The sequence below is a fragment of the Elaeis guineensis genome, chromosome 5, assembly GCF_000442705.2.
Source record: "Elaeis guineensis isolate ETL-2024a chromosome 5, EG11, whole genome shotgun sequence".
In the NCBI taxonomy this organism is placed as follows: Eukaryota; Viridiplantae; Streptophyta; class Magnoliopsida; order Arecales; family Arecaceae; genus Elaeis; species Elaeis guineensis.
Genome location: NC_025997.2, coordinates 48733749 through 48749782, shown reverse-complemented (window position 1 = coordinate 48749782; position 16034 = coordinate 48733749). Strand labels below are relative to the sequence as shown.

General features: G+C 38.2%; 1 protein-coding gene across 1 annotated transcript; it reads right to left on the bottom strand.

Annotated features, from left to right (window-relative positions):
- Positions 1-6375: 6375 nt before the first annotated feature.
- Positions 6376-15129, bottom strand: LOC105034401 (major pollen allergen Ole e 10-like). Its single transcript, XM_073257401.1, has 4 exons — positions 15042-15129; positions 13733-13836; positions 6505-6739; positions 6376-6401 (listed from the first exon to the last, which is right to left on the bottom strand). Exons 1-4 carry the CDS (start codon positions 15127-15129, stop codon positions 6376-6378), a joined length of 453 nt encoding a protein of 150 aa, XP_073113502.1.
- Between the last annotated feature and the right edge of the window lie 905 nt (positions 15130-16034).

Genomic DNA, 16034 nt, shown 5'->3' with positions numbered 1-16034 from the left:
CAAAACATAGTTTGAATTCCACATCATTCTCTAGACCCTTGCCATTCATAAGTTGACTACAACTCGGAGATAGGCGGAACCAGCAATAACTACTACACTGAGAAGTCAGTTTGCATATGAAATATGCAAACAACTGTGTTTTGGAAATGTTGGAATTTAGAATTTTCAGAATCCGTCGTATTCTTCTGCTAGTTTCGGTCCTCAGAGTGGTCCTTGCAAGTGTTGGTTCAGGTAGGGGAGCCCTTTGATCGGCTATAGAGGTAGGAAGGCCGGTAAAAATAGATGGTTGTTGGACCACAATGGAACTTGTGCTTATATGAATTCATTAATGAATGATGAGTGTAAATATTATTCTTTTAGTTTTTAGCTCAAATGAAAGATTTGATTGGTGCTTATGTACTGAGCCAACTTAAAAGTATGGCAATATAGTAACTTCTTCCCAAGCTAAATATATTCTGAATATATTACATGCTGTAGTTGTTGAAACTATCTTGAGTTAAGCTGATTTAAGATATTTTGCTTATGTAACTGCTGAACTTCCAAGCTTTCAAACTTAATAACAGTAAATACTGGAATCATATTGACTGTTTAAGAATATGAAAGATTACCTTTTCTAGAAAAAAAAAGAAAGATATATAAAAAATATAGCAAGCATACATTCACATCATACTTGAGAATCACAAAGGTCCCACAGTTAAAACAAATAGATGCAATTCTTCCACATATCACACCCAGGAATAAGAACAAGCAAACCAGGAATAAGTTATACATTTAAAATTGACAGGTGATCAGAATTAGCAAGAACTAACGATATACATGAATTATGTCCTGTGATCTTTTTTAGGCATGGATCCTCACACATGGCCATCGATCCTAAATATCAAATCAGGCAGGCCAGACAATGGCTGATTCCTAGAAGAGAACTGTTCAGATCTTAAATATACTGTGTTAAGCACAAGTCTTCTTGTTTCAATGTTCTAGTTTCATTAGACCATCCCCAGTCAGAGGCATTAGTAGCAGAATGACTTTCATTATTGGCTTTCTTTTTCTTCTTCTTCTTCTTTGGAAGAGGAATGGTTTTCTATCTTTCTTTCTTTCTTTTTTTCTTTTTTTTTTTTGATGGGGCAATGGTAGTGATGAGGCCAGAGCTGCTGAAGTAGAAGTTTCAATTGTTCCTCCTAAAATCAAATTGTTTTGGGTATATACCATGCGTTGAATTCTTGATAACTAATTAAGTATAACTGAAACTTATTTATCATCTGTCTTTTTTTGTACTTGTTTATAATATTTTATTATTAAATATTTTAAAAGGATTAGTTCATCATGTGTATATGCATTCAAATATATATAAATGCATATACATTCATATATAATATGTATACAGTGCAAGCATATGCACATTAATACATGTATTAACGTACATACACATCACATGTATCCTTATATTTAAACAAAATAAACATATATGAGTTTCATTACATGTGCAAAGAATTACAAATCTATAATTGCATGTGTGAGTGCGTATATGTGTGCGTGTTCACATATTATATATAAACACATATACAAAATAGCATGTTAATATTAATCTATACACACACACACAGATACATACATACAGACGTATGTATACATTATATGTATGTATACGTATGCGTTATTAGTTTAAAAACGTTGATACGTGATGATACCCGAGCTCAGGAACAGCAGCATCAGGACAAGGCGGAAAGCAGGAGGATATATGTAGTTGACTTGGCCATTGCGAGAAAACAAGAGGAAAAGCCGGATTTTAAGTGCAATGTGATTCTTGGGAAATGAACCTTGAGCAGCAACAACTATTATCACTCATGGGTCTATGGACCCTTGGCTTGTTTTTGTTACTCGGACGCCATTGGCTGATTTTCCGTGTAAGCTACACTAAAAATGCCGTGATTACAGCCAAATAATTCCAGTATAGTTTATTGTGTTAATGGAATGGTAGAAAGGTTCAGTTCTGTGAACCGATCAGTATATGGCTCATATAATTCTTTCTCAAATGAAAATGTTATTTTAACATCATGCAATGCATGCCCTCCTTTCTTAGGATATAATTATACTGGGATAATCTCATATGGAATGTCACATCAAAAAGAATATCACCATATCTTTTATGGCTAAAGTTGAAGGGTAAGATTGTTTATTTATGGCAAAAAGATATCCCACAACATTTTGGATGGTATTGCAGATGAAATGACCCCACATGCATGACCCTGTACAGACCTAGAGTGGTTGACCAATTGATGCTTCAAGGAACATTAATTTCGATCGTATTTTTGAGAAAAGAGTAGGTGAAGAGCAACAAGGAACATTTATTTCGGTCATGTTTTCGAGAAAAGAGTAGGTAATTCCTTTTATTAGGTAAATGAATGAAAGACACTGGCGGGCGGCCAGCAAAACATAAGAACAGATCGAAGAATGCAAACGCTGGAAGTAGACATTCTCTGGGTCCAACCGTTTGCAAGAAATATGGTTTGCTACACTGGTTGATACTCAAACGTACCAATTGTATCATATCATATACAAACTGGTATAGTGGATGGCATCGGTATGGAGCTTAGTACCGCAATGGTGAACTGTGACAAAAAAAAGGAGATATTCTCCAACACTTCAGGCTTGGAGTTATATATTCTTCTATCACCCAATAGCAAGTGGAAGCCAAAACATCCCAAACCTTTCTCCAAGATGTATCATGCTAGAACTGGATTTCTGTTTTATTCAGCTAGAATGCATTAAAATTGTAAAACTTGGAATCAGTCAAGCTAAAAGACATGGAATTAAGGAGCAAATTTGGATATTTTTTTGGTAAGTTAATGTACTATACTTATATGCTGTTCTGCAATAATATAGGTGGATAATTCAGTCCTATTGCTCCCATTCCTGATTGAAACTTAATCCTAATGTGGAACTGGACGCAGAGTTGGGGCCTAGCTCTGAGATATCATGTGCTAGTCCAATAATAAATAGGCCGGGTCACATGCTTTTTACCATATGGATCACTTGTAACATCAAGTGTTTAACACATTTTGTTCAAAAAAGTAACTCGTCAACATTAAATAAAATCAGAAATATCATAGGCTACTACAAAACAAAACATGCACAGGGAAAATAAAAGGAAAAAGCTTGACTGATCAGAATTATGAGAATTGAATTCAAATTTAAAGAGGTTTAAGATGCTGTGCTAATGAGTAACTATATCAGCGTTAGTTGTTCCACCTTCAATCCTTAACAATGAACACACATCACCAATAACAAAGAGGAAAATAAAAATGAAGTGAACCTCAAACTGGATCTGTGCAGTTTGTATAGGGTCACAATTTTTTCTGACCATGATTTGTAATTCCAAGTGAATCAATAGACAATTCTCAACCACGTACCAACATCTTATCAGCAACCTAAAAATAATAAAATATTATTAATGACCATCGAATTAAATTTGGTCGACCACCTACAAGAACCTACATAGTTGAATGAGCATTCACTCATAGATCTCAGTAACCACCCAAAAGAATGGATATAAAAGGACATACATTCAGGTTCTTCAGCTTCCATCTCACTGCGTGACACAATTATCTGACACCATGAATGAATTATTCATAATATATCTGTCTTATTAGTCAGGTGCCAATATGCAATCGGGATAAAAAATTGCAGAAGCACAACCATAGCATCTTTCTGTTTTCAAGTGTCAGAGTTTCGAAGTCGTAAAAAATTCAAATGTAAGATAATAATGAAATAGTGACATTGAAATATGCATCTCTTAGCACGTATAAAAGTCACAATAATATAGTTATTATTAGTTTTATTAAAATTTGCCCTAGTGAATATTGGGAGGCATTTAAGACAAGAAAAAAAAAGCAAGCAGAAGACCTATATTGATTATTAAGTTTGTGATAGCTCCAAATTTTACATCATGGTCCAGTCAACTACTCCCTCCCTTCAAATTTGGAACAACGTTTCTAAAGTACAATTGGTAAAAGAAAAAAAGAAAAAAAATCCTAATCAAAGGGAAGTACTAGCTAACCCATGAGATTTATTTGTTTCAGGATCTTATATTCTTACTCTGAAATAGTTTGATTCTTTATCAAGGGAGGTTAAAATTATTGGGAAAAAAATAAAAATTACCCCTTATGGATTGGCTCATTCATCACTCACAACTGAGATTAATATAAAGACCTTAAGCATTATTTCAAGAAAATTTAGTCTTTATTTTTAAACTACTGCTTCTAAAACATCTTATAAAAGGAAAAGTGGTAGCCCTTTGACCTCACTCAAATCTGTGTTCCTTAGATAGGATGTACTGAATGCCAGTCGGTGCTAGGAGCAGCATGCTACTTGATGTGCTCAATTGTGAGAGAAGCAATGGCTCGAGGAATTTTTCATGCCAGAAGATGATGAATTATTGGAGACCATTCAAACTTTTTAAATCACTTAGAGAAATTTGATGGTGATATAGTAATGAATGGCATGTCAAAAATTAGTTCAGAATACTGGATGCCAAACTTTGGAAAGAAAAATCTTGGCGATGGATAAGAAATAATATACGACACCAATAGGATTCTTGTTAAAGTTTGGAGTCAATGCTTGCAACTCCACAGGGTGCTAGTGAAAGAGTCATTTAAGTGGATATAAATAGATCAATTTTCTTCTTGGATTGTCAGACACTGATCTAATGGCCCTTTAGTGCTAGCATGTTCGTCAATGTTAGAGTTACAGATAGAATGTTGTCAGATCAAGGTTTTATATTTAGATACGGACTGGAAATGTGTAATGCACAACTAACTGGTTAAAGTGTCTCCAATCGGAACTGAAGCTGTTAATATAATGAAATCCTTCCCATGGTTTTAACATTGAGGTGGGCCTTACATGGTCTCAGATTCTGGTCTCTTTCATGTTGCCAGAGTTATTGTGTCAAATGAATTATTGAAGACCGTATAATTATTCATGATGTTTTTTCTTAAGCAAAATGAGAGAGTGTTTTCCAAAACATTCTTAATTCGTCATTGTCATCATCATCATGTTTGTCGTATGAATGCAACCAATTTCCCTTATTTTCTTTTATTGAACATTATATCCACCACTGCGGCACTTTTAACCATAAAACTTGAATTAAATATTTAGAACAGTTTAGAGCCTATTACCAACTGTTGGAATCTCAACATCTCTACTATTATGGAGTCATGACCTCTGAGTTCGACTTTTTTTTTTTTTCTTTCTTATTTCTGTTTTACTACTTTCTTAAAAGGCGCATGCATTGTACTGATTTATATAATGTTGAGGGGGTTCAAGAAGGGCATACGAGCAGAATCAACAATCAATAGTTATTGCTTGAATGAGCTCTGTGTGGCTCACGATGCAAAATCTTCAAAGCAATTGTACAGCTGATGTGCTGAAAAGAACGCATTCAGAAAACAGTCCTCTTTCACTGGTTATAGTCCTAAAATGCCCTAGAAATGTTAACTAAGGAAGTGGAGCCTTTCAGATTAAGTGTGGTATGGGACAAGTTAGAATGTTATCAGATCACATTGTGACACTCGTCCTGACATTAATCCATTAATTATCATAAATCTCATTGAAAGAAGCATGTAATTCGCAAAATCTCAGACTCCAAACTATAGAATAATATTGAAAATAATAAAATGACTTTTTTGATAAGTTATAATAGATATTTCAAATCGTTTGAGCGTATGATTTCATGTCTTGAGAACTGGAAAGCCCCACAACGATGTGATACAATGCTTGCAATTACGATACAATGCTTACAATTACAGGTATTCAACGGTCAGGTCTGATGGGCAAACTGGATTGGCAAAAGGTCGTAGTTGTGCTGAAGTAGTGTCTTGTGATCCCTACTGCACAATCCTCATGCATAACTATCGATCCTAATGATGAAACCAGGCAGCCAATACCATAGCTACCTCCATAAGAGGCTGAAATAATGATGTTCACTGCTGTAGCATATTTCATTACTTACCCACAATATTTAACTTTTTAATGTTCTAACTTCAGAGTCTCATCCTTGTTCTTTATCATTAATTACAAAGGGCACGTTTTTCTTTTCTCGAGGAAATGGTCTTTACCATCTGATAATGTTTTCATGTCACCTAAAGGTATTATGTGTTCATATTACTTCCCGATCATGGTCTTGGCAATCCAGGGTCCTGGGAGAAAGATATGGGGAACAAAAATGAAACAACACCTGTTGCTGTTTGCATAAATCATAACTTTATTTATGTGGCTCATTATTTAATTTAAGCACAACTATAATAAGAGGACATAATAGAGCAATCATTGACAACCGAACCACATCACCAAACTTCCCGAAGCAGGGCAGAACTTCTATTAATCATACTTGCAGTTTCCATAACCTGCAAAAGAGAGCTTCTTTAAGTATCATTACATCAAAAAAAAAAAGGGGGGGGGGGGGGGGGGGGAGGAATAACAAGCAATTCAGTCAGCATTTACACTTACTTGGGTCACCAAAGCTTATCATGCCAGAACCACCAAAGTCACAGTTCCAGTAGTTCCTCCCATTTGCTTGGTAGTAAATGTTCATAACCACTGAAGCGTGCGATATAGTGGTGTCAGGATAGAAGCAAACACCACCTATTTGAATTGGGCTGCAGTTGATGTTGTTGCAGGCAAACTGGATGTTATCTTTTAGAGCTAGTTCAATGGTCGAAGGCTTTGCGACACACCAAGTTTTCTGAGATAACAGATGTAAAACAAATCAATAAGATGTCAATATTTCACCAGTAACATTAAGTTACCTATATGTCTTGGAGAATTTCCTACAAACTTAAACAAAATCTATTTATATTCTTTCTACTACAAGCTAATCCACCATTAGAAGCATTGAAAAAGAGGAACTCTAGGTGGTGGGATAGGATCATGGAAGCACCTGGCCATTGACAAACTTCACTATTGCCCCCGAGAATAATACAGACATATATAAGATAACCAAAATTACAAATAAATGGAAGACAGAACATACCGATTATATACTTTGAAGGAGAACAATAATTGTGTAGAACTATGGTGCATGAGTGGAATGAAGGCTTATCTCTACAATATCAAAATCTAAGCTATTTACAGAAAGGAGGAAAAAATATCTAAGCTAGAACAAGTTTCATGTCAAAGCAGCCATCCAGATGGCTTGAATGCAAATTAGACTATAAATTGGATGATCATAAATTATAAAAATTTTCAAACATTCCAATGAAGTTGTCACGCCCCCGACCCGAGATTTGTGAATCGAGGATCGCGGCAACCGCCGCATACTCATGAAGAACTCTCTCCATAAGCATGTAAGGCATCTCATCACGATATCAATGCATCACAGCGGAATAAATTCAAATAATTATTATTCAACTATAATTCAAGTAATTAAATCAAATGTCTTACATCCAATAAAATTTTTGCTAACAATAAAACAATAGATCTAAATTCAATGAAGTTGACAATGCTAATCTCGCTTCTAAAAGCTCTGTCCCAATATTTCTTCCCACGCTTGAAATTAATTATCTGAATCTGAAAAATAGAAAGAAAGGTAATGAGCTAGACAGCCCAGTAAGTAACAAATATCTCAACTAGATAATTCAGATATTATATAATTTTCAAGAATAATGCTGCAAATAAACATAAGAGTATATTTCATGCTGATTTAATACAAACCAAATATTTTCAAATATTCACATGTAATATAATCATAAATCCGATTCGATTCAAAAACACTCGTAACTCAACAGCCTTGACTATGACCAACGTTTAAACCCCATTGGCGGGGTCCACAGAATACCAGCGCACAACCCCCACTGGCAGGGTCCACAAATACCAGCGCACAACCCCACTGGCAGGGTCCACAAACACCAGCGCACAACCCCCACTGGCAGGGTCCACTGAGTACCAACGTATAATCTCCATTGGCGGGGGCCCACTGAAACATAGTTAGGTTGAGAGCATAAATCCGATCTGTATCAAAACACTTTGTACCACAATATATATTATAATCTTTCACTAAATATGTGCATAAATCGATATACCATAACATTTCAAAAGCACTTTTCTTTCAAAACATAATTTCATAAATCATGCATAATTTTAGAGAATAATTATTTATTTTCAGAATAAATATGGAATATCTCGAGAAGATGATTCATTACTTACCTTCCACGAAGCACTGAATGAACAGATCGACTAACTTCTAGGAGATTCTTCCGTGCCTATTATCCAAAATTATATTTTTTACATTAATTTTAATTTAAAATTAAATCTAAACAAATCCCAATTCAAAACCTCACTTAAAATCGACTCTTTCCTAAACTCGATCAAAATCATCAGATGAGACCTCCCACTACGCTAATCATAGAGGAATAACTTTAGAGAGAGAGGAATCCATCAAGAGAGAGAAACAACTTAGAGAGAGAAAGTAGAGAGAGAAAGTCCAATTCCAGAGAGAGAAAGTCAGGGTTCAGACTGAAAGAAGAGAGAGAAACTCTCTCTCATCAATTTCATTTTTTTATTTATTTATTTATTTACTTACTTATATATATATATATATAAATATATATATATATATATATATTTTTATTATTATTTTTTTTTCTTTTCTTTTCTTTTCTTTTTCTTCTTTTTCTTCTTTTTTTTTTCTTTCCTTTTCTTTTTCTCTTTTTCCTTCTTTCTCTTTTCTTTTTCTTCTTTTTCTTCTTTTCTTCTTTTTCTTGGTTCTTCCCGTGCCGGAACAGGGGACCCTTGGTCCTCCGACCTTGATCGGCCATTCGGGCTGCGGCCGCCACGGCGGAGGCCGGCGGCAGACGGGGGCCACTCCCCCGATCACGGAGGAGCGTGGCCGGCGATCGATTCCGATCGCCGGCGCCAGAAAATCCAAGGAAAAAGGCCCAAAAACAGGGTGTCTTTCCCGACCGAAAGATTGGCGACGCTCGTCGCCGGCCGCCTCAAGCACAGGTACGGGAAGGAGGAGAAAGAGGGGAAGAAGAAGGAGACTCACCTTGGCCTCCGGTGACCTCGTCAGCGGGCAATCACGGCGAGAAACCAACAGTGCCCGCGGCTCTACTTCGGGAAAATCGGAGAGAAAGAGAGGGAGAAGAGGCCGATAATCGATCTCAAGAGAGAGGGGAGACCTTCTTATAGAGGGTCCTAGGATTTCGAGAGATCCTAGGACTCCTAATAGGCTTGGGTCTCGCCGGAGAAGAAGACTCCTACCGGGAGTCTTCTTCCCGGTTTTTACTCTGTTTTTTTTTTTTTCGTTTTGGGTTTGGGTCTGTTAATCTAGCTTGGGCTTGGGCTATGACATTTTGCACCCCTAAAAAGAAATTTCATCCTCGAAATTTTGCATACCTGTCACCATTGTATTGGAAGCCTGTGGATTCTGTTGAGTAAGCGCATAAACTCTTCTCTGGGTTTTAGAAATCTGTCCGCCACCCTTATGTTGTCCTTCATGAGTTCTTTTGCCAGCTTGATTTTCAGTATTTAGCGGGCAGCTAGCGATTTTATGATCCATCTGACCACATTTGAAACAAGCACCTGTATTCCAATAGCAATCCTTATCTGCATGATTTTTGCCACATCTGGAGCACGGCTCACCATCAATCTATTGAGTCTTATTGTCTACTGTTCCCTTAGCTGATCTTTTGATGTTTTTATTATTCTGCCCTTGTGTATCATTTGATTTTGCTCTCTTTCTTTGCCTTCTTTCCCTTTCCATGCGTTCTTCATTGACTTCCCTTTCAATTATCAGTGCTTTGTTTACCACATCTGCATAAGTTGTCAATTCATATGGAACCACTTGTTTTCGAATTTCAGTTCTCAGTCCCATCTCGAACTTGTGAACACGTTCTTGCTCACCATCCACTAATCTCGGAGCAAATTTTGCTAATTCTGTAAATTTTGCTTCATATTCAGTCACACTCATACCCTTTTGCTTCAAATAAATAAACTCTTGCTCTTTCTGGATCCTTATACTCCGAGGAAAATACTGATCATAGAATGCAATTCGAAATCTTTCCCAGGTAAGTATTTCACCATCTTGTTCATGCTTGCGCTGTAGTCGCTGACACCAGTTGTATGCTTCTCCTTGTAGTAAATAAGCTACATATCGAATCTTTTCTTCATCAAGACACTCTTGGACAGCGAAAGCCTTCTCCATCTCCATTATCTAGTTATCAGCTTCCAAAGGTTCAGTAGTCCCCTTGAAAGCTGGAGGGACAAGCTTTTTAAATTCTGAAATGTTGTTCCGTTGTACTGGTTGCTCTCCATGTTGTGGTGGTGGATGCTGATGTTGTTGTGTATCTCGTTGTATCTGCTGTTGTTCAAACATTTGCTGCTGTATTTGTTGTTGCGCTTGTACCATCCTAATTAGGGTCTGCATTAACTGAGCCATATCTGGTTCTTGACGTGCTCTCGAAGTACTCCCATTAGGATCTACGACTCCCTCCTCCTGAGGGGTGCCACTGGTCAGATGGGGAGTGCTACCATCCTATGGTTGTGATGTCTCTCTTGAAATTTCTTGAGTAGTTCTTGTCATTCTACGGGGAGGCATGGTAACCTTGTAGTAGTAAAACCTTATTAGATTCATTTATCTATTTGTTAGGATGGGTTTATTATGATGCTCATACTCTAACATCCCAATATTCCTAATGTTTACCCACCTACACTCATACTATGTCAAATTCTATGTGTCATAATTTATCCACTTATGCTCTGATACCATATTAATTGTCACGCCCCCGACCCGAGATTTGTGAATCGAGGGTCGCGGCAACCGCCGCATACTCATGAAGAACTCTCTCCATAAGCATGCAAGGCATCTCATCACGATATCAATGCATCACAGCGGAATAAATTTAAATAATTATTATTCAACTATAATTCAAGTAATTAAATCAAATGTCTTACATCCAATAAAATTTTTGCTAACAATAAAACAATAGATCTAAATTCAATGAAGTTGACAATGCTAATCTCGCTTCTAAAAGCTCTGTCCCAATATTTCTTCCCACGCTTGAAATTAATTATCTGAATCTGAAAAATAGAAAGAAAGGTAATGAGCTAGACAGCCCAGTAAGTAACAAATATCTCAACTAGATAATTCAGATATTATATAATTTTCAAGAATAATGCTGCAAATAAACATAAGAGTATATTTCATGCTGATTTAATACAAACCAAATATTTTCAAATATTCACATGTAATATAATCATAAATCCGATTCGATTCAAAAATACTCGTAACTCAACAGCCTTGACTATGACCAACGTTTAACCCCCATTGGTGGGGTCCACAGAATACCAGCGCACAACCCCCACTGGCAGGGTCCACAAATACCAGCGCACAACCCCCACTGGCAGGATCCACTGAGTACCAACGTATAATCTCCATTGGCGGGGGCCCACTGAAACATAGTTAGGCTGAGAGCATAAATCCGATCTGTATCAAAACACTTTGTACCACAATATATATTATAATCTTTCACTAAATATGTGCATAAATCGATATACCATAACATTTCAAAAGCACTTTTCTTTCAAAACATAATTTCATAAATCATGCATAATTTTAGAGAATAATTATTTATTTTCAGAATAAATATGGAATATCTCGAGAAGATGATTCATTACTTACCTTCCACGAAGCACTGAATGAACAGATCGACTAACTTCTAGGAGATTCTTCCGTGCTTATTATCCAAAATTATATTTTTTACATTGATTTTAATTTAAAATTAAATCTAAACAAATTCCAATTCAAAACCTCACTTAAAATCGACTCTTTCCTAAACTCAATCAAAATCATCAGATGAGACCTCCCACTACGCTAATCCTAGAGGAATAACTTTAGAGAGAGAGGAATCCATCAAGAGAGAGAAACAACTTAGAGAGAGAAAGTCCAATTCCAGAGAGAGAAAGTCAGGGTTCAGACTGAAAGAAGAGAGAGAAACTCTCTCTCTCATCAATTTTATTTTATTTATTTATTTATTTATTTATTTATTTATTTACTTACTTATATATATATATAAAAATATATATATATATTTATTTATTTTTATTATTATTATTATTATTTTTTCTTTTCTTTTCTTTTCTTTTTCTTCTTTTTCTTCTTTTTTTTTCTTTCCTTTTCTTTTTCTCTTTTTCCTTCTTTCTCTTTTCTTTTTCTTCTTTTTCTTTTTCTTCTTTTTCTTCTTTTCTTCTTTTTCTTGGTTCTTCTCGTGCCGGAACAGGGGACCCTTGGTCCTCCGGCCTTGATCGGCCGTTCGGGCCGCGGCCGCCACAGCGGAGGCCGGCGGCAGACGGGGGCCACTCCCCCGGTCACGGAGGAGCGTGGCCGGCGATCGATTCCGATCGCCGGCGCCAGAAAATCCAAGGAAAAAGGCCCAAAAACAGGGTGTCTTTCCCGACCGAAAGATTGGCGACGCTCGTCGCCGGCCGCCTCAAGCACAGGTACGGGAAGGAGGAGAAAGAGGGGAAGAAGAATGAGACTCACCTTGGCCTCCAGTGACCTCGTCGGCGGGCAATCACGGCGAGAAACCAACAGTGCCCGCGGCTCTACTTCGGGAAAATTGGAGAGAAAGAGAGGGAGAAGAGGCCGATGATCGATCTCAAGAGAGAGGGGAGACCTTCTTATAGAGGGTCCAAGGATTTCGAGAGATCCTAGGACTCCTAATAGGCTTGGGTCTCGCCGGAGAAGAAGACTCCTACCGGGAGTCTTCTTCTCGATTTTTACTCTATTTTTTTTTTTTTTTTTTTTTTGGGGGTTTGGGTCTGTTAATCTAGCTTGGGCTTGGGCTATGACAGAAGTAATACCAGAGATCACGGACAGCAGCAATAGGAAAAGGTAGAAAACAGGTAGAAGCAGCACTGACTTAGCCATTGGGAGAAAATAGGAGGAAGAGACCAGTTTAAGTGTGATGAACTGCTGGGTTTCAGACCTTGGACAGCAATGCTATTTATAACACTCCTGCGGACTGCAGGCAATGCATTAAGAATAGGTTAGCAACAAAGTAGTTCCCCAATAGGTTATTGCATTAAGAATATGACCTTAGGGTCCATTTTCTCGACTAATCTATATACTCTGCATACAGCTATCTATGTAAAATGACATTATTTGAACAGCAAGCAATGCATGACCATCTTCCACAACGTAAGGGTAAATGAGGATATTCTGCTCTGATGTGTTAAAATAAAGGGATCTCACCATATCTTCTATGATTGCATTTGGTGAGTTGAACGTTTCTTTAGAGGAAAGTAAATATTAGAAGGTTTTCAATTAGTATTGCATCAAAAAAAGAAAAAAGGTCCCTATGGGCATGACCCTCCCCAGACCTAGCTTGGTCTTGGGTCTAAGATTTGGACCCAAACCTCAACTATTTATTCCATGGTTTCATCACCTAATGCTACGACTTGAATTGCCTTTGGTCGTGTAGGAGTCTAATAGTTGTTTCATTAAAGTGTCACATCAAAAGATTGCGTCTCAAAGTTTAAGTCTGACCTACAATACGCAAAGCTAGACACATGATGCTGAAGACCTTGCGGTGGATTGATGTATACTATGCACACTAAGATATCAAAAGCTCTCTTTAATATTTGTAATTATACATCATGATGGTTTATAAAGTCCTGTGGTTCAAATTGATCTAAAAGGACTTAATTTGAAACTGAATAAAGAATTGGGGCCTTGGACATCAGTTCCAAATGCACTTGCAATAGCATAGGGATTGTTGCTACTCGTTACTGTTGGGTCGGAAGATGGATGCCTGATTCTTGTATAGAAAATGCTAGAGTGACCTGCAAAAGAAGTCCAGACATGAGGTTTTCACTCATACAAAGACCCTCCGATGCTCAAGTCAGATTCAGAGAACAAATAAAGCAGCTACGAGTTCTCTGAGAGGGATGGCTTCACTTATCTTAGTCCTTAGGGCTTTGGTGATTTATAAAGAATGTCATCGAATTGCTGATTGGATAGCTGTGAGATTGTGTAATCCCGAGATTGCGGAGCTTTTCAAGATGGCACAACGGACAAGATATTTTAGCCCTTAATTGCTCCGACGAAATCAGAGGAGTTGGTTACGCTTGAGCACATCCGCTTAGGGTGGACAACTATAGTACATGCCGGGAGCTGATCCGCTAAGGCTATGGAAGGCTGGCCGAGGCAATAGCCTGTGCTACAGACTAGAGATAAATTGCTCTGCTCTACGTACCTCAATTCTATATTTGGATCGGTAACTGTGTGGATAGTCCACTGATCAGAGGTATCAATGATAATATGTCAGATTTGAGGCATTCAAGATACTACCGTAATACTATCCCCTTTTCTGAGTTTGAGAATCAGATGAAAGGAGTATCCTAAGTGATTCTTCGGATCTAGGGATGTGCACGCTTATGCTTCCATGCGCTCTCTGCATTTAAGTTTGATAATGTCAATCTTGTGAAGAACTGTGATGAACAACCACAGTTGATTAGGCCACTTGGCTAGCGATTTTCTTGAGGGTTTAATTTCCTAAACGGTGGCTCTCTATCTTCTCTTTTATTCTCTTTTAAATTCGGCCTACACATATGCCAAAAGACAATCACAAGCTCTTTTTTTGTTTTGGATTTTTATCAAGACTCCCCATAGATTCCCAACGACAACATGATGAATTCAAAGTTTATGAGAAAGCTTGAATTGATATTGACCCGATAAAGGCAAATCAAGGCTCCACCGACTGGTCCTCTGGCTCCGACGGATGGCGATATTGGGGCTCCGACCATCGAATCAACTTCTGTGGTTGTGAAGGAGGTGAATCCCCCTTCAGTTGTTGAATCCATGGTCCCCCCCTTCGAAGGTTGTGACGGAAGCCTTACCGAAAGAGATTTCGGTGAGGAAGATCTTGATAGAGGAGACTCCGACAGTGGAGATCTTGATGAAGGAGGCCCTAGTGGAGGGCACATGGCTGAAGGAGACTATTGGCCATCTGAGAGAGGCTCCAGTGGCCGTAATAAAAGTTGAGAACCCTTCAGAGCAAGTAGTGCTCGTTGTGTATCTTCTTCTTTCAGACGCTTCTCAAGTAGATCCCTCGCATCCTGTGCCTGCTGCTCCATCCGCAGTGGAGAACCTCAAATATGCAGCGGAGTTTCTAGAAAACTTTCTTTCTTTCGTCGAGAAATTATTCCTTGAAAAACAAGGGGCTCAGCAATGGATGGCAACCACCCTCAGATCCCTTGCCCAGGTAAGGGATTTCTCGAGTCTCTCCTTCCGATCTCCTGCGAGGTGCAGCATCTAATAGCCTTGATGCTAATTTTGTGTAGGTTGGGCATCATCTGGCCAGCTTCGTTGGCTCTACTTCAGATGCACCTGCACTAGAGCTTACAGCAGCAAGAGAAGAGATTGACTTGTCGAAGTGCCAATTGGGGTAGGCAAAAAGAATTGACTCCAAGTTGATCAGAGAGCTCAATTCTTCTGAAGAGGCCCTTCAAGAAGCCCGAGTAACAATCAACCATCGTGATGATGAGATTAGAAGGGCCAAAAAAAAAATTGTAGATATTGAGAGGTAGAGGTCAAGGGCTGAGAGGGACTGGCGCCGAGCCCATGATGACATAGAGCATCTGAGGAGAATGTTTGGAGGGAAGAGAGGCTGTGACTACACCTCTTCCAAGGCCTATTCTCAAGGGAGCCCCAGCAGAGGCTCGACCAAAAGGGCCAAGATTTCAGAAAAGGCCAACAATAGAAAGAAAATATAGTAAAGGGGTGGAGGCTCTACCTCCAAAGAGACTCAAGTGTCTCCGGAGCCATCCACACCTCAGGCCGAGCTTCAGGTGGCACTCTCAAAAATAGAACGCCTGAATAAGAAAGTTAAGGATAAAAAGGAAATGGTGGCTCTTCTTCATGGCCGACTCACGGACCAAGAACGTCTAACCGAGAAGGCTCAGTGGAGGATGGATCGGCTAGCTAAGAGAGGAGTTGAGATTATAAACCAAACCTATAAGTCAACATTCTCCACTGGCTT